At 38.8% G+C, this 25,888-nt stretch overlaps 2 protein-coding genes across 4 annotated transcripts in view; both read left to right on the forward strand.

The window, feature by feature from the left end:
- The window catches only part of ERAP2 (endoplasmic reticulum aminopeptidase 2), a 37,263-nt gene extending 23,612 nt beyond the window's left edge, over positions 1 to 13,651 (forward strand). The window contains exons 12-19 of the mRNA XM_010993970.3: positions 266 to 345; positions 1,333 to 1,516; positions 5,619 to 5,775; positions 6,263 to 6,447; positions 8,961 to 9,122; positions 9,634 to 9,774; positions 11,593 to 11,674; positions 12,455 to 13,651. Of these exons, the coding sequence (XP_010992272.1) occupies positions 266 to 345; positions 1,333 to 1,516; positions 5,619 to 5,775; positions 6,263 to 6,447; positions 8,961 to 9,122; positions 9,634 to 9,774; positions 11,593 to 11,674; positions 12,455 to 12,598 (1,135 nt within the window). The 3' untranslated portion in view covers positions 12,599 to 13,651. The remainder of the gene's footprint in view (positions 1 to 265; positions 346 to 1,332; positions 1,517 to 5,618; positions 5,776 to 6,262; positions 6,448 to 8,960; positions 9,123 to 9,633; positions 9,775 to 11,592; positions 11,675 to 12,454) is intronic.
- A 163-nt stretch (positions 13,652 to 13,814) lies between these two features.
- LNPEP (leucyl and cystinyl aminopeptidase) overlaps positions 13,815 to 25,888 on the forward strand; it is a 91,962-nt gene continuing 79,888 nt past the window's right edge. Inside the window, exons 1-2 of one of the 3 annotated variants that reach the window (XM_064482648.1) lie at positions 13,815 to 14,032; positions 16,522 to 20,464. Coding sequence is in view for 1 of the 3 variants with exons in the window: in XM_010993973.3 (XP_010992275.3) it covers positions 23,819 to 23,837 (19 nt within the window). In the remaining 2 variants the exon portion in view is untranslated. Of the gene's footprint in view, positions 14,033 to 16,521; positions 20,465 to 22,784; positions 23,838 to 24,699; positions 24,717 to 25,888 lie in introns of those variants that run through there. The other 2 variants (XM_010993973.3, XM_064482654.1) reach the window with 2 other exon arrangements.

Genomic DNA, 25,888 nt, shown 5'->3' on the forward strand with positions numbered 1-25,888 from the left:
CAGAACTTGTGGTGTGAGATTTGAACAGCAAATGGTACAGGTAATTATGACAGAGTTCAACTAGGTATATATTGCTGCTCCTTCATAATCATGGAAGAATTTTGCACACCCAAGGATCTGCTAGTCTTAGCCTATAAAGTTTATAAGACCATTGCAGGTGTGAAAGATGGGCTGCTAGGTGTCTTTTACAGCCTATCAGTCTGACAGTGTGAAAATTGAAATGGCCACTCATTTAATCTGTAACAGTTTTTACTTTTTAACACAGGTACCTTTGGCATATCCCATTGACCTACGCTACAAGTTCCTCTAATGAGATTCATAAACACTTTCTAAAATCAAAGACAGGTAATGAACTAATTAGTCAAGTAGGTGTTTTAATTCTGAAATTAAATATGTTCTGAGCTATTTCGAGGAAAGATACTGTAAGTAATCTAACGATGAAAAATATGTGTTTGAGGATGTTCTCATTTATCCATATATGTGTTACTAAAAGAAACCTTTAGCTAGAAAGGCTGAATTTTTTATTCAGTAGGAAGTTCTCTTGTGCTTTACTGTCTAGAGACAGATTTTTATTTATATCAAGAAATGATGGCATCCTAGCTTAATGTCTTTAATACCTACTCGTTCAATGGATAAAAGCATACACTTTGGAATTGATTGGCCCTAGATTCAAATCCTCACTGTCCCCTATTAGCTGTGGGCCTTAAGAAAATTTCTTAGCTTCTCCTGAGCTTCAATTTTCTCATCTTATTTTGAATGGGGACTAAGCCTCATAGAGTTTTTGAGAGAATATGATAATGTTACTTTACCACCTAGTGTATCTGTTGTATTAAAATTACTTAATATAATTTCAATTTCTCCTCTAAACACTTCACTGAAATTTGAGAATGTTTCCATCATAATGTCGTGTTCAAACTGGAGTCCTTATTTCACCCAAAATAAGGACTGGACAAATGGATCACCTATTTACATATACATATTTCAATGAGCAGTAACAAAACCTTGAGACCAGGCTACCAGTAAATCAAGCCAAATTCCAGTTATACTCATTATCTGGCTTACTGGGCCCTTGCATGCCTCTTAGACCTGCATAGATTGCCTTTGAGGACAAATGCATCAGTCCTTTTCCTAGGAATTCATTTATTTATTAATTTAATAAGGCCATCATTCCCAAATAAGCCGTCCAGTGGACTATGAAAATATCATTGTGAGCCTTCCAAAACTTTGTTTTCCCACTGGTTTATTAGTAACAGTGTGGAGACTAACAGCTTTGGAGGTGTCACCGGTACGTATGTTGATAAGGAAACGCCTATGCCAATTTTCTCCTCCTAGACACTCTGGACTTACCTGAGACGACCAGTTGGGTGAAATTCAATGTGGACTCAAATGGCTACTACATCGTTCACTACGAGGGGCACGGATGGGACCAACTCATTACACTGCTGAATCAGAACCACACACTTCTCAGACCTAAGGACAGGATAGGTCTGATTCATGATGCGTTTCAGCTAGTAAGGTAGTGCAAAACTTCATCTGATTTCACAGGAAATGACTGATGCATAACCAGATATGCTAGATTTCAAACCAAACGTTCAGTGTTGACCATTCATATGACGTGGATATGAATGGAGGTCCAATACAGGCCACTAGACCGAAGCCTACCCACTGATAAGGTATTTTGACCTACACAGTGTTTAAAAATTTAATCCAACACTTTAAAGTGTGGGAAAATTTATGTAAAAATCCTGACTTCTGGAATCTCTTTAAAAATGAGAAAATTTGGCAACTGTGGGCCTTCATTCCCACAGGGCAACCGTATGCATGATTGCAGTGGGCAGATCCTCCTTTGGTCCAGGCCTGCTTGTACCAAAGTCCTAAATGGTACACATGAGGGCCCTGCTTCCCTCACTGAGGGTGGACCCTCCGGGTATTTAAACTTTTGACCTCAGATTTAAAATTTGTTTATACTAGTAGCTTGCTCTTTCACCAAATACCTATGTAATCTATTGGATAAAAGGTATAAATATGGTCATAACCTTTATAATTTCAAATTACTTTGCTCACATTAGAGAAATCAATATAAAATTGGTAGAGAAATGAAGGAAGAATTGACTGCTTATGTTTATTTGTCTTTAGATTTTCCTGAAAAGAAAAAGCGTTTTCTTTCCTTTTTTCCATTTATTATCAACAGAATAACATGTAGAGTAAATCAGTTCACAAAGTCACCAACGGGGAAAAAAATTGGGGATCAGGTGGCATGTCATGCACTGCAAGCTTTTCCTACTCTGAGAATTACTGTAATGTACTCACTTTATTCACTGTGACATATTATTTCCTTTCAGTTGCTTATTTAGGTCAAATTAAGTAAAAGTAACCAGCATGACATCTCTCAGGCAAAGCTTCTCCATACAACAGAATTCTCCAGTTAGAAAAGTGAGAGGATTGAGAGCTTGATCCTCAGTCCCGACAGTCTCAGAAGGACATGGTAGCATAGCCATCCTACATCTGAAGGGATGCTTGAACATGAGCTGAGAAGTGGGCTACTGTTAGAGAGGGGGTTTGCCTGCTTAAAGGAGAAACTCTGAGCAGATTGGAAAGAAGGTAGATTAAAAATTTAAGAGTAGGAAGAATGAAGAATATTGACAACTCAGCAAATGAAAGCCATTCTTTCAAGTAGCTGCAAAGTGTTTTTTGCTATTTCTAGCCTATAAATATATGGGTAGTCTAAATTTAGCAGAAGGAACCCTACAGTTATTGATGCATCAGTGGAAAAGCAATCATCGTTTCTTCACTAGGTAGACAGGTTAATGAAGTTCCAAGTGCAAATTTTGGTTTAAAATAGACTAATTCAAGTACTACCTCTTCACTTATTATTTGACCTTTGGCAAGCTATTTAACCTTTTTAATGCCTAAATTTTCTAATCTTTAAAACTCCAGTAACAATAATGTCTATCATACAGAGTTGTTTTGAGAATTGCATCAGATCACGTAGATAAAGCACCAAGCGCAGTGCCAGCTCAATAAATGGCAGCTGTATTGTTTACAAGATCATGCATTGAATAGGAAGATGATGGGACAACATACAAAAATGGATTTCAAATAATGTGAAATTTGAAAAAAAGAAGAACATAAGCTTAGGTATTATTATGTTTACAACTACATAGAAAAAAAAAAAAAGAATCAGCTAAAGGTGAAAAAAAACAAAAACAGAAAGAAATATTCCAAGTGCTATTAGTGAACGTGTAGGGTAGCGAAATTATGAGTCTTTTGCCCTTATTCTTTATTTTCCAATTATTTTGTAGTTTGTTTATATTACTTCTATATTAAAAATATTTGTATGCGGAGACAATTTTAAAGTCTCATGATATGTCTCAATATTTTTACTTGCCACTCTTCCTCAGTGATTTCTATCTCTTCCTTCCCTGCTTTGTGAAATACCTATTTAAGAGTTAAAGGAAGGAATCAGTGATCACATTTACTTTGGAGATAAAATTTGACCCAGGAACGGATATTTATTTTAATTAGGGTTTCTTCCTTACTAAATATAACTTAAGACTTGGATCTCATCCAAGAGAGTGGAATTAAAACAGCAACCATAGTTTCCTTACAGAAAAAGCATTTGTTTCTTTTAGTCCAATAACATAAAAAGAAGCCTTGAATTGGTTCCTCAGGAATAAAGTTTATTTCACGAAGGTACCATTTAGCTGAAACTTACAAGTAAGTAGACATAGATTTTTTTTTTTCCTGTTGGGATGAAGTGTGTCCTTATATATAGGTTTGGACTTTAAGCTAAACAGATGTTTAGATAACATTTTGTGCATTGATTGAAGCAGAAGGCAGATGGTGAGGGGCTGGATTTTTATTAAACAATAACTATAAAAAGAGAAAAGGAGTCCCTCTTAAATGAACATTAAGATTAATTTTTTTAAAGTAGGTAAATATAAAAGTAAATAAAGGCATTTGTCTTGGTAAAAAATAAATTAAGCTGGACCAAAAAGGAAAACAGGATTCATATAAAGTGATTTTTACCTGTTAAACATTCTTTTTAAAGTTTTGACCCTAGGATGCAATACCTTAACTTCTCTCTGTTGCTGCTACTCTTAGCAGACTACATAGCATCTGAAAGAAAATATGTCACACTGAATGAAGTGAGTACTTTACAGTAATTCTTACAATAGGAAAAGCTTACAATGCATAATACAGCACCTGATCCTTAATATTTTTTTCTGTTGGTGACCCTGTGACCTGACTTACTCTACATGTTAGTCTGTGGATGATAAACAGGGAAAAGGGAAAAGAACACTTTGTCTTTCCAGGAAAGTCTAAAGAGGAATAAACATAAGCAGCCAATTCTCCCTTCATTTTCCTACCAATTTCATATTGATTTTCCCAGTGTGAACAGAGTAATGAATGGATTGTGCACTAGATTCAACATTTAAAATGGTAAAGGCTATGACTGTATTTATACTTACTGACTGCACCATATATTATGATACTTACCCGTGTGGGAAGGAAGAGTGACATTTTGTGGGTTTATGTTTAAAAAAATACAGCAGACCACAGAATCATAGAACATATGGTCCAGCCCTCTGTCTTCAGATGAAATTTTTGAAAAATTTTCCGTAACTCTGTTTTAAAGCAGTATGTCATTATGATTGAGAAGAGTAAAGTCACAACAAAAGTTGGGTCTTTTTAATTTCAATTCTTTCTAGTTTCAGTTCCCTCTTTTTAGATAAGAATTTAAAATTGTAAAAACCCAAAGAGGGTAGACCATGACATTCATGAAAAATTCAACAGAGGAATCCTTTGTTCTGGAATCTGTTTCCATATCAAACTGTTAGGCTTAATCTGGGAGTTGGATCTGACAAGAATGGCTTATAGACGCTGCAGGGACACAGGTCCTCTCAGAAACATGTGTGAGACCCTCTTTACAAAAGTGACGGTAGGTTCCTTACTTCCTGTACAGAGGAGACCATACCATTTTGGTGTTCAGAATAATAGTTTTGTTGTTTGTTCTTCTCATTAAAATATAATGTAGAGAAGGCATATCACTTTCAAATCTAAATATGTTCTTTAAAGAAAAAAAAGAAAATCCATGTTTTGTCTCAATCAGAATAATTGCTGCTTCTCTCTTAGGCTCCAGGAAGGACATCAAAACACAAAAGACATGGTAGCTGTCCTCAAAGTTCTAAATTCACTTGCAGGAACAATTTAAACCCACAAATTGAACATTTAGAGAATAATGACATAATATATGAAAACTTCAATATTATTTAGTGCTAAATATTAATATTAGCTAAAGTTTATTTCATTTACAAAGCTCTTACTTTTGCTAGGCATTTTTCTAAGCCCTTTACCTATATTAACTCACTTAATCTTTACAACAGTAGGATTAAAGTAGATACTATCATTATCCCCATTGTATAGAGGAGGCAACTAAATTATAGAAAGGCTAGGTAACTGGTCTGAGTCAGTGGCAGAGCTGGGATTTAAACTGAATGGTCTGGATATAATGAACTGCTTTTGATTTTGCTCTCTAGATCATATTTGTTTTAATATTTTAAATGTTAAGAATGGTAAGATATGCACAAACAACCGACATTCGTTTTATACCTTAGCGCAGGAAGGTTGACCCTGGACAAAGCCCTTGACCTGACTCGCTATCTCCAACGTGAAACAAGCATCCCTGCCCTTCTCAAAGGTCTGGAATACCTAGAATTGTTTTACCACACCATAGACAGAAGGAATATTTCAGACATCACTGAAAACCTCAAGGTTTGTGTTTCTTTCAGAAAATTCAATAGGTAAGCACAGTGTCTGGAGGTTCAAGGAGACATGGTCTGTTTTGTGTGAACTCTTGGGGTTAAATCTTGGAGAATCTGAGGAAACTGGCTGTTAGCACAGTCAACGCCTTAGCACCTAATGGTTGGATGTCCTTTATTCCTTGTCATCACCATCCTAAGAGCTCAGTACCAGGATCATGAGCAAAACATCCTTCCTAAGGTGATTTTATCTTGTATCAATTGATATTTCCCTCTCAAGTAGGAAATCAAATCATATTTCTAATGGAGAAACTTTTCTGTTTCTTAAGTGTAGTGGGTGGAGGCCAGAAAAAGAGAAGCAAGATATAAAGATAAGTAGTTCAGTGTTTTGGGAAAAGTTTCTGCAGACAGTTTAGAGTTGAGCCCTTTAGATGGGTGAGTGAGAGCTCTGTTACAAACTAAATTTAGCCTCTCTGTAAACCATCCTGTGCTTTCTGCAGCATTACATTCTCCAGTATTTTAAGCCAGTGATTGACATGCAAAGCTGGAGCGATGAGGGCTCAGTCTGGGACAGAATGCTTCGTTCGGTTCTCTTGAAGCTGGCCTGTTACCTGAACCATACTCCTTGCATCCAGAAGGCAACTGAACTCTTCTCTCAGTGGGTGGAGTCCAGTGGAAAATTAAAGTAGGTCTAGACTTCTCTCCTATTCTTTGTTCTTTTCACTTTGATGTAAAAGTCTTTGATCATGCAAGACATTAGATCTAAAACCTTTTAGGAGGATAGGAAAAAAAACATGCTTGGAAATACATACCCTTGTTTCATGCTCCCATATAGTTAAGTGCTCAATAGATTTTGTGGGAAGTGAAGTTTATGTCCCTGTAGAGCAGAGACAATAAACATTAGCATGGTACCAGAAAGATAGAGTGGAAGGTGGGGGTGGGGGTGCCCAATCTCTAAGAGTAATGCCTTTTAAAGATAAGAAGCAGTGTGAAATGTACCTGCAGTTGAAACATCAGTGATCAGTAGATGAAACTCAAAAAATTAAATTAAATTAAATTAAATTAAAAAGTGGGGGACTTTTTAAAAAATGTGTTTACGTCCTCATTAACCAATAGCACACCACAGGCCAAGCCTTGGACCCAAGTCTCAACTTTGATAGGAAACTGATGACTTGGACCATCTGAAGGATGTATGTGCTGGCAAAATTGATTCTGGTGATTATCATGATTAGGAAGATGCCCAGTGATCAAACGGATTATGTTGCAGTTCAGTTTAGCAGCTACAACCTGTATATACTGACAGACCCCACTATGTCTTCAGTGTAAGCCTTGATTTCTGTCCAATACATCATTTTATAGTGTTACTGCTAAAACTCTGACTCTGGAGTTGGCTGTTTTGAGAAATCAAATCTGTATGTGAATTAAGGAAAATTCATTTTTTAAAATAGAAAAAAAAGTACAACTTTAGTCCCATGTAAAGTAATGGTGTCCATTTTCCCTCTGCCAAATTGTTGTGCAATGCTATAATAATTTCTTGTAACATAACTAAATCTCTGTGAGCTTTTTGAAATCATTCCTTGACCTCTTCTTTAAAAATAAAAATAATTCCAGTTTTCTTCTTTTTTGGACTTTTCCACTCTTTGGGATTTTAGCCTAAAATCAGTTTCAGGGAAAAAATATCTTTTAGCTATATTTTTCCCTTCTTTTTTGTTCACGTTAGAATGAATTGTATAGGTGAGGCTAAAATATAAACATCCTGCTGCCCTGTAACACAATAGAATATTATTCTGCTTTATGCTAGCCACAAGAGGGATGATCACACACGCAGTAACCCTTGTCCAGTAGATATGACGGTTCAGCACGTTGAATAAGATGCTATGCCTATGAAAAAGTTCTGGGTAGATCTCATTTATGTTTATAATCAAGAATACATAACTAAATATTGTAGTTTTTTTCCCTAAACTTCAAGACCACTAGTGTTAATCTTAATGAAGAATTTCCTTTCATAGATGAATTGATTAATTAATTCATTCATGAATTCAAAATATAATGCTTCACATGTCACCTATGTGCCAGGCACTGCTATTGGTGCTAAGGATAAAGCAGTGAGCAAAACAGCTATGTGTCCTACCTTCAAGGAACTGACAGTTTATTTGTTACCAGTTTTCATCTATTTGTACAGTAAAATACACTAATATCAAAATGATATGGATTATGTTTTAATTACTTTATTTTTGTTTTATGATTCAAAGGCACTTGGGATATTTAAGTATACATAGTACAGTGGAAACAGGACAACATTAGAATCATAGGTTTAAATCCTGTCTATGATAAGGCTAGTAAGTCACCTTGGTGCAAGTTACTTAACCTTTCTGAGCTTTATTTCCAATTTTTAAAAAGTAGGATAATTTTCCTATCTCCCTGGGCAGCTTTGACAGTTCAATAAGCTGTGCGATCCCTACCATATGGCCACTGTATGATACATGCAAATGTCCTGTCCCATCCCCACCTCTCTGAGTTGTGGTTTTTCCAAGCCATCAATATGAATTTCGGTTTATTATTGATCTAACGACATTTGGGATTAAAAATCATGACCAAATTAGAATCAAAACTAGTTAATATCCTACAGGACAATAAAACCCCAAAAGCATGATGTCTTCTTTAGGTGGACAGAAAATAATAATACTGCATCTTAACAGTTTTATAGAATTACAAAATGACTGAACTCTAAACAACTGTGCTAAATTATAATTCTTCAGACCTAGAGAGTCAGGCCTGCTACAGCACACTCTTAATGTGACATTAAAGCAGCAACCAATAATCTTTTCCTTTAATATAGCATCAATATAGACTATTTAATGACAGAATTCTGTATAGACCAGTGCTTTTACATTTCAGAAATCATCTCTTTTGTTTATTGATTCCACTCACTTTCTATTTTCATCTCCAAGTAGGTATATTTTTATGTTTATTATCCTTGTGAACATTTTGTCATCATTAAGGGAAAAAAGTGCAAATAATTTGAAAAGTAAAATCACATATAATATTTTTATAAAAATTTTCCAGAAGAAAAGTTTTAATATGCTAGGCACTGGAAATAACTCAGGAGGATTCTGTTATAGCAATTTAAAATCATAAGAAAAAAGGGGCTTTCCTTTCATAGAGTTTTTTTCTTTACTATTGTGCTTAATGTTACAGTATCTCCACAGATGTTTTAAAGATTGTGTATTCCGTGGGCGCTCAAACAACAGCAGGATGGAATTACCTTTTAGAGCAATATGGACTGTCATTGTCAGCTGCTGAAAAAAACAAAATTCTATATGCATTGTCGACCAGCAAACATCAGGAAAAGTTAATGAAGTAAGTGAATTTAACTAAATTGTTTAAAGTAAACTTACACATATTAAGAGAAGTTACTAAAATTTCAACCACCAATTACAAAGACATATGAAAATGATTGAAATAGAATTTGAACCACTTTGACTTTACTTCCAGCAATATATATGACCGAATACAAACAGAGCAAACAAACAGATGCTCCTTAGTTATTAGTCATATGATTGATACTAGACAGCGATGTTTTACTTTCAGAACCTTGGAGGAAAATTATTGTAAAAAATACGTTCTTATGTATAAGATGCTAATCAAAGTTTTTTGAAATAGTGAATGAATAAAATTACTGCTAGAAAATAGTAAAAGTTTAACTGGAGCATTAAAAATGTTAGCCAGTAGAGAGTTTACTACTGTTTTTGGTACATTATACTTTTATCATGCCTCTTTTTCTCTGATTCTTTGAATATACTGGTAGCCTGACTTAATTTCTATTATATAACACATACCATGAAAAATAAAGTGGTTTTTATTTCTTCAGATTAATTGAACTAGGAATGGAAGGCAAGATTATCAAGACACAGGATTTGGCAGCTCTTCTTCATGCAATTGCCAGAAATCCAAAGGGGCAGCAATTAGCCTGGAATTTTGTAAAAGAAAATTGGACCCATCTCCTAAAAAAGTTGGTATCATTTACATCCAGTGTGTGTTCCTTCACCCAGGTATCTCCGTTGCCTGAAACCAAGCGTACTCAAATGGCCCCTAAAGCATATAAATGATACAAATTTTACTCATGTGGTTAAATGAAATCTGTCCATTTTAAAACTCACTAGCCCAAATTACCCTGTCCAGGTGTAAGGGAGAGGAGTGAGAGGAAGGGAATGGTGAACAGATTTCTCTCACTCAGCCCAGGCAATGAAGAATTGCTGGGAACAAGTAAGGGTTGAATTAAACCCAGTCATCAGCCCCATGCCCTTACCCTCTCTGGCTCTCTCTCCAGCCCAGAAGAATCCGATGAAGCCATATAAAGGGTATCAAACATGTCTAGCTTACTTCGTTGATGCAGTTTTTTCCCACAGAATTTGGATGAGAGCTACTCCCCAGTTGCCTTGGGGAGGTGGCACAGTGGAGAGCTTGAAGTAGGTAAAAGAAATCGGAAGTGCTTTGGGAGCAACCCTTCAAAACTGGACTAGTTATGAATCTGTTCTGGGGTTTCAACTCTTGGAAGAACCAGAGCTTACTCCACTATGCTCCTGGACCTAAAGCAGCCCCAGAAAAACCAATAACGACTAGATTTCATTGGAATATACAGGGTGACATTGCTTTCTCTCACAACAAACCCCCCGCTAAGGTGCTCAGCCATTCCTCATTCAAATCCAAAATGTCACTTATGAGCTACTTGGAAAACACCCTGAATGAGAATGAGAGAGCTGGGCAGTTTGCTCTGTTTTTCTTAGTGTCAGCTAGCATCTCTGATGTCAGTCATCCTCAGTTCCTCTTCCCTCTCATTTCTCAGCTAAAAAGGACTAAGAATCCTCACAGAAAGCTTTGTGTAAGCAAAAAGCACCTTTCCACCCCTTCCCCAGACCTTAAAGGGGTCAACATTCACATGACCATTAAACAGTTAGAAACTGCTTTTTTTTTTTTTTAATGTCTTTTCTTAAAGACCCTACTGGAATCATTGGTTGGGTTATTTGCATGACTATCTGTTTCCTTCTGAAAGGATCAGACTTTTCTGCAATGCTGTAGATTTATTTTGTAACTGGGAATTATCCTCCTGCCCAACCATGTACAGAGCCCAGACTTAGGACCATTTCTGTGATGTATTTGTGCTCTGCTTTTCAACAGGAATCCCTTTGATCAGTGGTACAAATTCTGTATAAGACATGGGTGAAAGATGCTGTCTTTGGCTTTGAATGAGAATTCAACCAACAATGCCCCAATAAATAGTGTTTAAACACAGTGGTGTCCAAAATGAGATGAAGAAGAATGCAAGACAATACCTGAGAGTTCAAGAAGAAAATATTACTACATATGCTATTTCTTATCTTATGCTGTCATTTTCTTTTTTACCTTTAACATAGTACATGCATATAATTTATAAATAAAAAGTATGTATATTGGGAAATTCTTGGTCAAAAAATCTTTATTGATGGGTTGCATAACCAAAAATGTAGAGAATGCTGCTTTAAATATAAACTGAAATTTAAACATAAACATTCCTGAATAAGCTGACCATATTTCCTAAAAAAGCTTTATCTACATTTTTATTTTATAATCAAATTTCATAAATTTCATAGCTTTCAGATTTTACTGGATAAATATGAGTTATTCTTATGGTAATTAATAGTATCCATTGTACTGAACATAGTTATAGCATGTATTATATAGTTATTAATGTTATTTGAATGTTATTTAAAATGTATGTAGTATGTTCTATAATAAACATAGGGCTGGCATTTCTATTACTTAGATCTGTGGGATTCCTTTTTATTTTCAGATTTGACTTGGGCTCATTTGCCCTAAGAATGATCATCTCTGGCACAACATCTCACTTTTCTTCCAAGGATGAGTTGCAAGAGGTTTGTGACTCTCTATTACTAACAATTTAAAAATAAAAGTTCAAATTGTAGAATTGAAAGTTAATTTAGATGTGATCTGAAGTTGTCATTTTATTAAGAGAAAATAAGTTGTTTGTTCAATGTCACATAACAAGTAAATGGAAGGGACAAGACTAAAACCTCTTAAAATACATGTGTTTATAGCATTCAAAATGAAAATTACACTTGAGAGATGAGTCCTTTTGTATTTTTTTTTATTGAAGTGTAGTCGATTTGCAATGTTGTGTCAATTTCTGGTGTACAGCTTTTGAATTATTTTGTTTCATATTGTATCATCACTTGAATGATTATATTGAAGTTTGAAAAAGCACTTAAAGGTCTTTTTAACAAAATTACTCTTGTTGGTAATTCTACTTACCTTTTTTTTTTTAAGCATTCTAGTGTTTTATATCCTTTTTCCACAATAAATCTTGAATTTATTTACCCTTCAAGCAAATTCAGAATTCTAGAACTTAGATCCCAGATCACTGCTTACTCAATCACTTGGCTCAGTCACTTAACTTCTTTACCCACAGTGTGCTCATTTGTCAGATTTGTCATTCCTATGTTATTTATCCATTGTTTGAAGATAAAGTGAAATAATAATTATGCCAAAAAAAGAAGTAGGAAATAACCTTTTAGAGGTTGGCAGGGAAATGTTTGCACCTGTGTTTGTATAATTTGCAAGCTGTTTTGAAACCCTTTAGAAGAGAAAGTGTTTTATGAACAATGCCAGTAATTCTTTTCTTGCTTATTTTTCAGGTGAAACTGTTCTTTGAATCTCTTAAGGACCAAGGAATAGATCTGGAAATTTTTCAAATTGTTCTGGAAACCATATCCAAAAATATTAGGTGGCTGGAAAAGAATCTTTCCACCCTGAGAAACTGGCTACTGATTAGTATTTAGGTGATAATTGAATCAGCACATCAGATGCAGGCTGTGTCTGCATGAAGTGGGCAAAGCTCAAGTCAGAGTTCTAGAGAGTTTAACCAGAAAGAAACCTCAAGAAATCAGCCAGCACAGCTGACTGTGCTCAGCTATCGTCTGTAGCTGACAGATGTATGATGCTGGTGTAGGGGAAGGCCAGTTCAGTGGCCTATTTTAAAGTAAAATTAGATAGATAGATAGATAGATAGATAGATAGATAGATAGATAGATAGATAGATAGATAGATAGGCAGGCAGGCAGGCAGGCAGATAAATGATAGATAAAGAGGCAGACATAGGTAGATAGATATAGCTGTAATAGTTTAGCCACAACACTGACTGTCCACATTGCCTCATATTATGCAGCTACTATTTTGTTTCTTTGATACTTTTAAAACCTTGCTTAGCATCCTGCAGTTTGCCCAACCAGGTTACCTCCAAGGAAACACAGCCAATCCATTAAAACAATGTTTCTTTTGCATCCTTCCATCTCCTTATTCTCCCACACCCTCAGCTCAGCCTGAACAGTTTATTTAATTTTTACCATTCATGGAAAATCTGAATCAGATTACGAAGCATATGGATCAGGAAAATAGAGACTTTATCACCAAATCTCAGATTATTAGAAACTAAATGCCAGGATTTATCAAGGAAGCCAGGAAGGCCTCTTGGCTTGAGTCTCACATTCATGAAGAGCCTCTAAAATAGCCTTTTGAGATCATCTCCAAGTGAGGTAAAATATGTAGTCACAGAGGTACAGAGAAAGATGATACTGTACCACTTTAATCCCTACATTACGGCATTTTTAATAAATCTTTGACAGCTGCTGAATTAGATTGTACTATTGTGTATATTTGGGATTAAATCATGGATTAATGTAAATGTTTAAATGTATCATTATATTTGTAACCCACTTTTGGCATTTCTTTATATTTTTGAGGGAACTTCTTGATCTGTCAATTGCTTTTCTTGATGCTTCTCATAATTGTTTGAATAAGATATTTGAAACAAACAAAGAAAATACCACTTTAAATACAGTTCGTAAATTTAATAAATTCATGACCCTACATGTAAGTCGGTATAGAGTAAAAACAACTTCTAGAAAGATTTGAATCAATACACAGATGCTTGGCTTATCTGGGTTATTGAAGGAGGGTAGGGATGTCTGGGTGGGAGTAGGGTGGGAGGGTGTTGTCCAATCCATTTTAAAGTGAAGTCGTGAAGATCTTTAAACCTTTCTCTGTTGCCACAGTCAGAGACAGGATAGAGTTTGGATGGACCATGGGCAATTTACTTTCTTTTACCCTGAATGAATAAACAAGTTGTGAAAAGGTTATATGCAAGACCATGAATAATAATGGAGTAAGCAGACACAATTTCTCCACGCCTCCCTGATTCCCTACAGAGGCACCAGGTAAATTTTGTGATCTCCAAAGCCCACTCAGAATGAGAAATCTTCCAGACCAGGGGAACCTAGAGCAACGACTTGTTCCATTTTAGGCTTTGTGTCAGGGAGAACAAGTGCTTCAGCTCTAAGGGTCCAGCTGACTACCATGATAGGAGTTTCTTGCCCTACTTCATGTGCGTGCTTCTGCATTTCATTCTTTGCTAGGTCATTGGGTCTATCTGAGGTTCCAGAGAAGCAAGCCTGGCCAGGAACCACTAGGAGAGATCCTGATTTTCTCAGGGAAGTTCCTAGGGGATTTTTTTTTCTCTTTCTTGGGATTTTGGCAGGGAGGGGAAGGTGGGGGATGGATTTATTCCATCCCAAACTACAAGGAGGACCTCTAAATAGTCATAGGATCTAGTTTTATACTTAAACATTTATATATACCAAACACAAGTTTGTTTTTTTTTTTTATAATGGCCAAATTTTTACTCTGCAACACCTCTTTACTTAAGATTCATTACGACCTTACTTCCATTTAACTATGTCACTATTTTTCATTCGACATGTGATTACCTTTGTCGTCTGTCCCCTCTACCCTCAAAGGCTTAAAAACTGAAGTTTTGGATGCCCTCTAGGTGAATGTTGACTTCAGCCTTCTGCTTAGCCCTTAGGATTCCTGCTTTCACTTAGTTTTCCTATCTTTGAGTATTCCTTACTAACTTTTCAGGTCATCAATGCATTAACATAATTTAAAAATATAGTTTATTTTACATTTTTAGTTATTTTTAGCAAGAAGGTTCATCAGGGTACCTAGTCTAGCATGTTCCCAGAAGCCATGATAATTTATTTTCCAACATGCAAATGCCTGACACTTTTACATAAGAGGCTCCTGAAGATGAAAACTGATTTGTGGTATTGACTGTGTAGTATTGATTTCCCATATATAAGGTTGTGGGATGCCTAATACTGTATCATACTTACGAAATTAGCAATATAAACAAACCATTTGTTCAGGATTTAAATCAGGAAAAATTTCCAATACTCATAAAGAGAAATGGTTAGAAAGTCTGAGAAATGCAGACTTAACAAAATCAAAAAACATTTCTATGTCTCAATCATTTCTGCAAACTTTACAATCATTACTTCAAGATCTTTTGCTAGTTTGCTCACCTTTCCCCCAAAGTCCTTATCTTCAGTGATACTCCCACATATGGTCAGGAAACCCATTTTCCATGAATACATGACTCACTAATTCTCATCTTTGGGATTTTACACACACGATTTCCCACACTTCAAAATTCATTTTACCATACTTCTTGCTTTCAGTACAGTATTTCAGGCTCATGCCTGTGCAAGGAATTCCCAGGTTAATACCGCCCGTCATGTCCCTCTAGTCATCAGAACAAAACCTCAGTTATAATTACTGATTTTAAAGTCGGCTGACCTAACTGTCTATGAAAAGACTTAAAAGATACAAAGGACATTGTTTCTCAGTTTTACAGTTGTATTCCCCTGTAAAGATTGTTTTCTATCAAACTGAGTTTAGAAATCCTAACTCATTTCTATTATTTTGAATTGGAGTTGGATTTGGGATAAGGAAAAATAGAACACTCTAAAAACTTAAACATGGAAAGAGGCAGGAAAAGAAGTGGGGGAACTTTTTCTAAAAGAGAAACAATTGTCTCCATGGTATAAGGCGGCTGATGTGTAATTTTATTTTCTTTCTATTCATTACCTCCAGATGTAGAATCAAAGACTAAAAGCAGGAATCTTAGAAGGACAAACAGAACTTTTTTAGCTGGTAAGGGGTAAACAGGTAGAAAGATTTCAGCTGATAAAGATCAAAGAAAAGGTCTGGTCTGAAATAAGTACACACAATCTATGAGAACCAGACAGAGCCCACAGGAGTCAGACCTTATGTTCGGCTGAGTTAATTTGACTCGCACTTGGACTGAATTAGGTCACTTAAGCAAAATGAATAAGGTGTTGTTTAATGAGAGATGCTGGGTAGCATTAGAAGTTTGTATTTGTTTCTTCTTCTTCTTCTAAGTTGTGCCTTATTTATATATAATAGTTTTGGCAGTACTGATCAAAACACTGTTTTAGTGATAATGTTCTCTATTCTAGAAATAGCATTACCAGGTAGGAAAAGCAGACTATTCTCCTACTTTCAGTTAACTATTTCTCTGGGAAGCCTAAGTGTTTGGATTTTAAGTCCAAGGGAAATATACCAACTGTTGGTTCCTCTGTCTCATTGAGGTCCTGGAGAAAAAATAGCACCTGCAGTGTTGGCCTTGCAAATCCAAATCTAAAAAGTGCTGCCTGAAAAAGGAAATCCAGAGATTTTTCTAAAAAAATACATCTCCCCTCATCTAGTGGCCTTTTCTATAATTCCACCATCACAAATTTATTCCTTTGGGGTAATAAAAGTTAAATATTAAGTTGTAACTCATTAGCCATGCTTTAGTGTGACTTTGTTTTTTTTTAATTAACACTTATTTCTTTGTGCCTAGATGAGAAAAGGGCCTTAAGGAGCGAGAGAAGAACCTGAAGCTGGAAGAGAGGATTCGGGGAGTGGATTCCAGAATGAAGGCAATTCCCCAGAGAGAGCTGGTTGTGTAGGGAGCACTGGAGGGCAGTATCTGTTACTTATTTAAGGGTGTTGCATACAGATGGCATTTGATAGACAAGTGTTGATTGTGTGAAGCAGCACCTAGAGGTAAGGAAGGACAACAGAAAATGGGACCTAAGAAAACTGAGGCAAGCTTACTTGGCAATTTTGCCTCAGATGGTCCTGCCAGTACATGATTGTATAATTCTGTGTCATGTATTATGCATTATGTATATATCCTGTGGCTGGTCCTGACTGGCCCAGTGCATTGTAAAAGCCTTAGAAGCAAAACTTTAGCTCCTGTTTTGTTTTTAGTTCTCTTTGGTCTCTGCACCCTACCGGCACTCCACAAATGTTGCTGACTAACTGACAGCCTGTGCTGGGCAGCTGTCAGCCAGAGGGAGGAAGAAAGCCTCTGAGTCAGCCTAGACTCAGCCAAGAATTACAGTCAAGTGTAATTTTCTGCATAAATATTACAGGACGTTCTTATGCTCAAAAACAAACAAAAACCTGAAGGACACATTTCGTGGGAATGAACCTTAGATATGCTCTATTTCAGCAAAGCTGTAAGAAATAAAGGAAGATGAAAATTGAATCAGTATCTCCAGGAGTGTAAACATCTCCCTAGAAAGAGCAAGTCAATCAAAAATTCCAGCTGGAGATTATTTCTAAAAATGTCTTTTATAAAAAGACTTTCATAAAAGAGGGCCTGTGGTTGGTTTTCATGGCTGGAGCCAAAAGCTGGTATATTTTGTGGGCCTACCATCCCTGCCATTTGCTGGTCCAGCTAGGCCCCCGTCTGATGCCGGACTTAGATATCCACTTGACACCAAAAGCTGATTTCCTCAGGACACCATTATTTTAAGTGATCAGGTTAAAATATTTCAGCATTATACTAACTTGTTTGTTCTCACATTATGCTTTGTGAATCTAAACTTTTTTGCATGCAATCTCTGTGGTATCAAAGTTTCATAATGCACATTTAATAGTAATAACAAATACATCTTCTGTGCCATTTTGTGCCAGTCTCTGCTGAAAGCATTTTTGATGGGTTAGTTCATCTTATCCTCACAATAACCTTAAGAGGGAGGTAGTTATCCTTAGTTTACAAAGGAGAAAATGAAACCCAGGGAAGTTAAGCAACTTGCCCTAGTCACAGAGGCAAAGATTTTTAGCGTATTTACAGAGTTGTGCACCTATCAACACCGTTGATTTTAGAACATTGTCATCACCCCAACAAGGAGCCTGCACCCGTTAACAGTCACTTCCCACTCCTCCCTCCCTTCATTCTTAGGTAACCACTAATCTACTTTCTGTCTCAACAGATTTGCCCAGTCTGGACATTTCAAAAAAAAAAAAAAATCAAGTGATACAAGATAGGATCTTTTGTAACTGGCCTGTTTGGTGGACATTTGAGTTGTTTATACTTTTCTGCTATTATGAACAATGCTCCTATGGTCATTTATGTACAAGTTTTTGTGTGAACATAAATTTCCCATTGTTTTCGGTACCTACTTATGAATGAAACTGCTGGATCATATGGCAACTCTGTTTAATCTTTAGAGGGAGGAATTGCCAGATGTTTTCCAACACAGCTGTGTCATTTCACCAGCACTGTGTGAACATTTATTATTATCTGGCTTTTTGATTCTAGACATCCTATGCCTATGTCTAGCCATACCATGAAGTGATGTCTCATTGTGATTTTGATTTGCATTTTCCTCATGGTTAATAATATTGAACATCTTTTCATGTGTTTATTGGCCATTCGTTTATCATCTTTGGAGAAATGTCTATTCAGATCCTTTGCCCATTTTTGATTGGATTATTTGTCTTTTATTATTGAGTTGTAAGAGCTCTTTATATATTCTAGATACAAGTCCCTTGGGTGGTATAAGATTGGCAAATATTTTCTCCCATTCTGTGGGTTTTCTTTTCAGTTCCTGTTGCTATTCTTGGAAGCCAGTTTCTTCTTCATACTTATCTTCTTTATTTCCACTAGAAAGATGCTATTATGACAAATTGAATTGTGCCTCCCCCAAATTCATATGTTGAAGCCATAACCTCTAGTACCTCAGAATGTGACTTTATTTGGAAATAGGGTCAATGGAAATGTAATTAGTTAAGATGAGATCATATTGGAGATTGAATCAAGACCCATGATTCAATCTGACTAGTGTCATATTAAAAAGGGAAATGTGGACACAGACATGCCCACAGGGAGAATGGCATGTGAAGACTGGAGTTGCTCTGTCACCAGTCAAAGAACCACCAGAAACTAGAAGAGGGGCCTGGAACATATCTTTCCCTGGTGCCTCCAGAGGGAACATGGACCCACTGACACCTCAATCTTGGACTTTCATTCTCCATAACTTTGAGACAATAACTTTCTATTGTTTAAGCACTCAGATTGTGGTAGTTTTTCAGAGTAGCCCTAGCAAACTAATACAAAAACCTAAGATTCATTTTTTCCATTTTGGTAGTTACTTTTAGGTCAAAATTCAAGGTTTTATACTATACCATTTCTAGGTTTGTAATTCTAGTTATATTGATTAATCATGTGAAAAATTACATTGAATTGGGCTCTATCTCTACTTTTCTTGTATAAATGCCTTAGGGTTTTAAAAAATTATCAAAATATTATTAAACTGTATCTGTGTTCATAATGTTAAGCAGACAATTAGGCTGTCTACCTAACATTTTGGTTGCTTAACCCCCTTTTCCTTTCTGAATAAGAAAAATAACTTTGCCCAAGTCCAACTTTCCTCCCCCATAGGAAATAAAGAGAAGTGATCCTAGACTCTGCTTTGTCTAAGAAACCAATCATAGTAACCCTATTTTCATTTCCAGTAACTGGCTTAGAAATGTACAAAATACAGTTTTGGCAAATGAATCCTAAGAAGAATTCTAGTGGGATATTTCTGAGAAAAGTTTCCTTGCTCTTAAGAAAGAGACACCAAGGGAAAGTTTCCTTCTTGTCCTCCTGCTGCAGCTACCTTTTTTTTTTTTTTACCAGAAATCATTCAGTCTTTCAGAAAACTGCTCGTAGAGTGTACAGAATGAGAAGTTGGGTTTTGATGAGGTTAGGGATCTGTGACTGGAGACCTACTTATCTCTGGACTTGCTATGTGAGATGATAAATTTCCTTATTGCTCAAACTAGTTTAATTCAGCATTTCGGTTTTTGTAGCGTCCAAAGCATCTGAGCTAGGATATAGCTGTTCCTTGCTGATAATCTTCCACTCCATTTGGCTGAATCTTTTTGCTAATGCCCAAGCTATTCAAGAACTCTGTTGGATAATTGTTCTGCTTTTCTCCATGCTCTGAACACTTTTAAATTTGATATAACTTCAAACATCACAATTGATGCAGAGCATGCGTGCTGCAAATGGATTGCAGGGGTAATAAGATATTGACTCCTCCAGTCCTTGAGGTGGCTGGGTAGAGTCTAGAGTAGCTGGAAATCCCGTGGTCATCTATGTCCTCTCAGCAAGCACCATCCTCCATTTATGCAAGAGTGCTGAGCAAGTATCATTTTTAAATTTGTACATTGAATTAATGTACTTTTCATTGTTTATTCCAAAATAATTAGAAAGCATATTTAATAATGCTAAACTTAAACTTGACATGGAATATCAACAAATTAAACTGGAATATCAATTAAACAATTAATGAAATAGCCATCTAGTAGGCTGAAGTTAGCTATATCTCTCTTTATGTCCTATCCCTTCCACAGATTATCGTCCTGGATCCTAATTTCCCTGTAGGAATAAAGAAACAGGCAACTCCTGAGTCTGGTTTAGAACACAGACCACCTGAGTTCCAGTCCTTGTCTGACACTATACTGTGAGTAAATCTAACCTCTCTAGACTTCTGTTCTCTCATTTGTTAAACTGAGGCTTATATTATGGCATAGGAAGTGCTTTATTTTGATTTAAAAAAAAGTTTCTATCTTCATCAATTTGCAAGTTTTTTGCTTCTTTATAAATGCCATTTGTTTCTCAAGGAGCTCATTTTTCCTCTTTTGTGCTATTTATTATATATTATAATTAGCCCTCCAAATTTTTGGTTTACATATGGTAAATGGTAGACGTCAAGGATTCTGAAAATAGTAAGTGGGTATAGTAGATAATGTCACACTATCTCCTCTGATAGTTAATAGTAACTATATAATAACTTTAAAAAAGCATGCCCTTAAGTAAAGAGGAAGTTCTGTGTGGGAGGATAGGAGGAGGTTAAAGACTGAAGCATAATGAGCTTCAGGAGTGAATTTGTGAAATCATATTTCCTCAAAAAGGCTTTATGAAGTTGAATGTAAAATGGTATCTGAAAAATAAAAACCCAGAATAAAACAAAACAGAACGTATTTTTATTCTTTTGAAGGGAGGCAGGATTCTGAAACATTTTGTTTACTCTTTTTATCTCCAGTACAAAATCACAAGCTTTTAAATGGTCCTTAATGTCTTTGTGTGTAGGAGTGGGAGGGATAGGAGGTAAGAAGTTGGTAAAGAGAGGGTAAAGAAGGTATTTGTCTCTATATCAGAGAAATCTCTAAAGACATGACGATCCACCTCCATTTGTTAGTACATGGTGAAGCATTTTTACAAGTCTCTGCAGAATTGAAGTATTTAAGACCAAACACAGGATAACATGTTTCACACTTAAAAGCATGATAGACACTAGCTTACAGGTGAGGTGAGGTGAGGAGATTTAACAAGCTGCGGAGTTTTAAATATCTCTGATACTAAATGCTTTGACTGCAAAAATAACTTCAAAGGAACATGGCATGACCTGAAATATAGGTAAGAGCTTCTTATCTAAGCAATACAATGTGTGGTGTCCTTTTAACAAATTCCAGCACTGCATACACTGATGTATCAGCCTCTGTGGCTCACTTCCTATTTTTGGTTCTGAAGTGCCCTGGTTTGGGTGGGTGGGTGTTAGGGAGGCAGGCTAAGGGCTCTGATTATCTTTAATACAGTGGGAAGAGAGCAGCTCTGAGGTATCTTATGATACCAACACCTCCTCTGTTCTGATCACAAACATCACTCAACATAGAGATGTTCTCTGGGTTTTCAACATTGCACGTAAACTAGAACTCTAAACACCATTGTATCCATTCACAAATTATTTATTGCATACTTAGAGATTAGGATACAGCCCTTAAAAAAAGTAATGACACTGACTTCGTGGAGCTTCAATTCTTGAGAGGGAGACTAATAGTAATGAAACGACAAACAGAAACACTGTTTTAGAGAGTGATGAGTGCTGGGAAGATAATAAAGCAGGGCTCAGTATAGAGTAGCCTACGTTTGGGCCTGTTTTCGATTGTTTAGTCTGGGAAGAGCTCTCTGCAGAAATGACATTTGAGTTGAGACCTAACTGATAAGGAACCAGCAGGCAAAGTATCAGGCTGAAGGAACAGTTCTTGGGCGAGGAACATCCAAGAGGATGGATGGAACTTGGTTACTTTCAGGAACAGCCAGAGGGCCTCTGCGGACAAAGCATCAGGAGCACGTGTGAGAGAAGAGGTCCCAGAGTTAGGCAGATGTTTCGCTTTTATTCTAAGTATGATTGGTATCCGTCGGCGGTTTTAAAGCGGAAGTGGGTAATTTAGTACGATCCACACTTAAAAATACAATACTGCAAGATACAATATTGCACTTCGATTTTACTTCTTTGAACCCCAATTTCTAATTCCCACGACAGTCAAACAACACCGCGGCCGTCCCGGTTTGCCCAGGCTGTTTGCGCTCGCCGCCGGCTTGTTTGCACCCGATGCTTTGCTGTTGACAGCCTCGGAGGAGCGTGTGACAGTTGGCAGGCGCAGTGAGGCACAGCGGGAGCCAAGTTGCTGCTGGGGCCAGGGCTGCGCTAGGGGAGGAGGGAAGAGGGACAGGAGGCGGTGGCAGCGCCCTGCGAGGGCCCCGAATTCCGCCGCGAGCGTGGTGGCAATGCGCACACCGAGTAAAGGGATGAAGAAGCAGGGTCCTGACGAGACTCTCTGGGGCTCACGGGCCCCTGGGTATTTCACCAAAAAGGTTCGCATGGTCTGCCCGGGTTTGACAGTGGAAACAATGGTGACGGGAGCTGGAGGCAGTGGCGCGAGTGCTGGGAGACGAGGGGGTGACTAAGGGAGTTTCCTCTACTTGGGCCTAGCTCCGGTTGGCCTGGCCGCAGGCCCCAGCGGCGGCACCCCAGGATGCTGCAGGTGTTGATTTAAGGCTCGGCTCTTGCAGGCCTTCTGCCCACATTCTGCGGCGCCCGCGTCCCCCGGTGAATCCAGCTCCGGGTTTTGTGATCCACATGCACGAAGAGGCCGCGCCCGGAACCGCTAGCCCGGGGAGGGGACCCGGAGCGCCATCCGTTCCGCTGAGGTCTCCGCCCTCTTCAGTCCCCTGGCCCAGGAGCACTTGGGACCTCAGTCCCGTGCGAGCGAGCAGCCCTGCCGAGAAGACCCACAGCTCCTGCTCCTTCGAGCCTTAGCGAAGTGAGCTCCCCGGAGCCAAACTTTCAGGGAAAACGAAGCTTCGCAGACCAGGGAGCGACCTTCCCCTGCAGACGCCTGCTCTGCCTTCAGATCTCGGCTACAGTGGCACCTCTCAGCCAGACCTCTCCCCACCAAGCCATCTGAATTAGTGACCCAATCATTCTCCATCACATCACACTGATTTAATACTCAACAGGGCATTTATTTCAGCCTCGTGGGACTTATGTTTGTTTTCTCCTCTGGAATGTCCGCTCCACGGGGATAATGACGTGGTATTTCGGCGCAGTGCCAGGTTCCCGGCTTCTAGGGCCTGGCCCGGCTGGGACGCAACAGGCCGTCACATTTGCTTAATGACTGGCCGCTGTCCTGGGAACTGCACGAGACAAGGCAGCGGGCCTTCCCGGAGGGGCGGGGCTTGTTCCAGCCACGCCCACGACCCACCCCTAGGCCTAACCGGCTCCTCCCTCCTCTTCCAGGAGTCAGCCTGAGTCTGGGCGGGGCTCTTTCCTCCAGTTTCCCGTGCTCTTTCTACAGCTGTCGCGAAAACCCGGAGCGGCGGATCTCAGAGCGGCGGAGCGGCGCCGCTCCTCGCGGCACCTCCCCAACAGCCCTCGGCGCCGCGCTGGGCATGCTCAGTCCGCAGGGCCGCTTCAGCTCTCTGAGTAGGAAGCTTGGGCGCTCCGGCTGTAAGGAGCCGCGGCAGGGGAAAAATGGAGCCCTTCACCAATGGTGAGTGGGCGCCCAGAGGAGCCGGGGCCGGGGCTCTCTGGGGCTCAGAGGATCGTGGGCAGTCGTGACACGCTAGTTGGAGCTGCAGTTGCCCCCACCGCGCGTTTCCCGCGAGGGTTTGGGGCGGTGGAAGGGGATGGGGGAGGCAGTTCGAGGCTCGGGAGAGGGGGCGGGCAGCGGCGGTCGCGGGGCTGGGGGCTGGCGTGAAGGTCAGCGCCACCTCCTGCCCTGGGGTGGGGGCGGTGTCGGGTGCGGCCGGACCCCAAGCTCCACTGCGCGCCCAGGTGGGCAAACGACAAAGTTTGGGGTGCTATGCGCAAAGGAGGGGGCAGCGGGAAAGTTGGCAGGCTGGATTTGCCCCAGGAGAAGGGGGTGTCGGCCACGGCTTTTGGGCAGGAAGGGTTCAGACGCGGCCCCTGCCAAACCCAACTTCTGTGGTGCGCCTGGAGCTGTCCCCCTGTCCTTCAGCGAGTTGCCGGCGTGACTTTTCCTAGTAGGACGGGGTGGGGGGGGGGCTCGGCAGGTTAATTTAGTGGAAGGAAGAGAAACTTGCGGAAAGGCTTGTTCACCCCTGCTGGGTGCCGAGGAGGTGCCTGCCCGCATTGCCACCCTCCCGTCTGCAGCGGAGGCACTCCGCAGGGCGTTCAGGCTTCCTTTCCCTGGCTCCCGGTAGTATCAGTTTTTCAGTCGAAGACTCATTAAATATCAAGGGTCCGTCACGGTGATACCACAATGTGACTTGGGGCGAGAGTCAAAGCAGAGCCTGCAGGATGCCCTGCAAACAGCCACAGCCCTTTACTGAATGGAGGGAATAAATCCCACCCTGCTTAAAATGATGGCTTTTGTTTGGACCAGAAGTGCCGGAGTCACAATGTAGGGGTGAGATGTCTTAAAATGTTGCGGCGTTGAGTATAAGGATTCCCTTTTGGGGTAGAGAGTAGGAAAACTGGCAGTAAGGGAGAATTCTGACTAAAATTAGAGGATTCACTTGGTAGTTGATATGTGTTTTCCTGCTGGTGGTTTGTTACTTAAGGTAGATAGTTTGTCGCATTAATAGAAGGCAAAAAGTCTACCCCTCTTTGGGTGGCCCAGTTACCACCCAGGAGACAGAGACGTTGTCCACTATGTCCCAAGCTGTGGCCATACTTTGTTGTATGCTGTGCTTCATTCATGAGACGGCGAACTACTCATTACATTCTCCTTGTCTGTAATTCACAATGCTTTATTCTACTGCCATCTTCCTGTCTGTACTGTTTAATTAGGCTTAATGATGACAACTTTAATTTTGAATTTTCCTTTTCATTCAGGTTCTATTTGTAATCACTAAAGTTCTAAGAATAGTCTGGTAAAGTTAATAAGACAAATAAGGAACATCTGAGCTGAAAGGAACATTAGAGACCATCTAGTACTTTGGTGTAAGATAATATTTAATACAAATCCTTAAACCCTTTCCAATGAGTATTCCAAGGCTTTTTCTTTGTTCTAGGTAGAAAGCTTGGAGCTTCTATGTTTGTAGGATTTTAAATGTGACGTTTCCTCTAAATTAAAACAAAACAAATTCTCCACAACAAGGCTGAGTCACCCATTTGGTCAAGATTGCTGCTAGCTGATTTGGTGAACCTGTGCCTACAAAATTAAAGTACATTCTCAAGTCTTAAAATTGGGTCCTTTTCTCCCATCTTAGAATATGCTCCCTAGATGTGATTATTTGCAAATTGTCACATTTGGGAGGGCAATGGAAAAGTCCCAGAGAGGAGAACAAAAAAGAAGCAGTGCTGCAACTTTCATGTAGGAAATTGGATTTCTAATCCCTTCCTATCTGTCTTGCAGATTTTCTGTCTGTGCTGGAGACAATTTAGCAATGCATCATTTTAGTTAATGTATTAATCACTCCTTTGGAGTCTTATCTCTCATCCTTTAACAAGGAGAATAGAAACTACAACATCTAAAGTCAACAAGAAATTAGATCCTAGCCATTTGAGGTGCTTTTCTGATTTAAGGTGAACTCATTATTTATTTCAGAACTTCCGAAGGATAGCTGTAGAATTTTC

This window comes from Camelus dromedarius, chromosome 3 (genome assembly GCF_036321535.1).
Source record: "Camelus dromedarius isolate mCamDro1 chromosome 3, mCamDro1.pat, whole genome shotgun sequence".
Classification (NCBI taxonomy): domain Eukaryota; kingdom Metazoa; phylum Chordata; class Mammalia; order Artiodactyla; family Camelidae; genus Camelus; species Camelus dromedarius.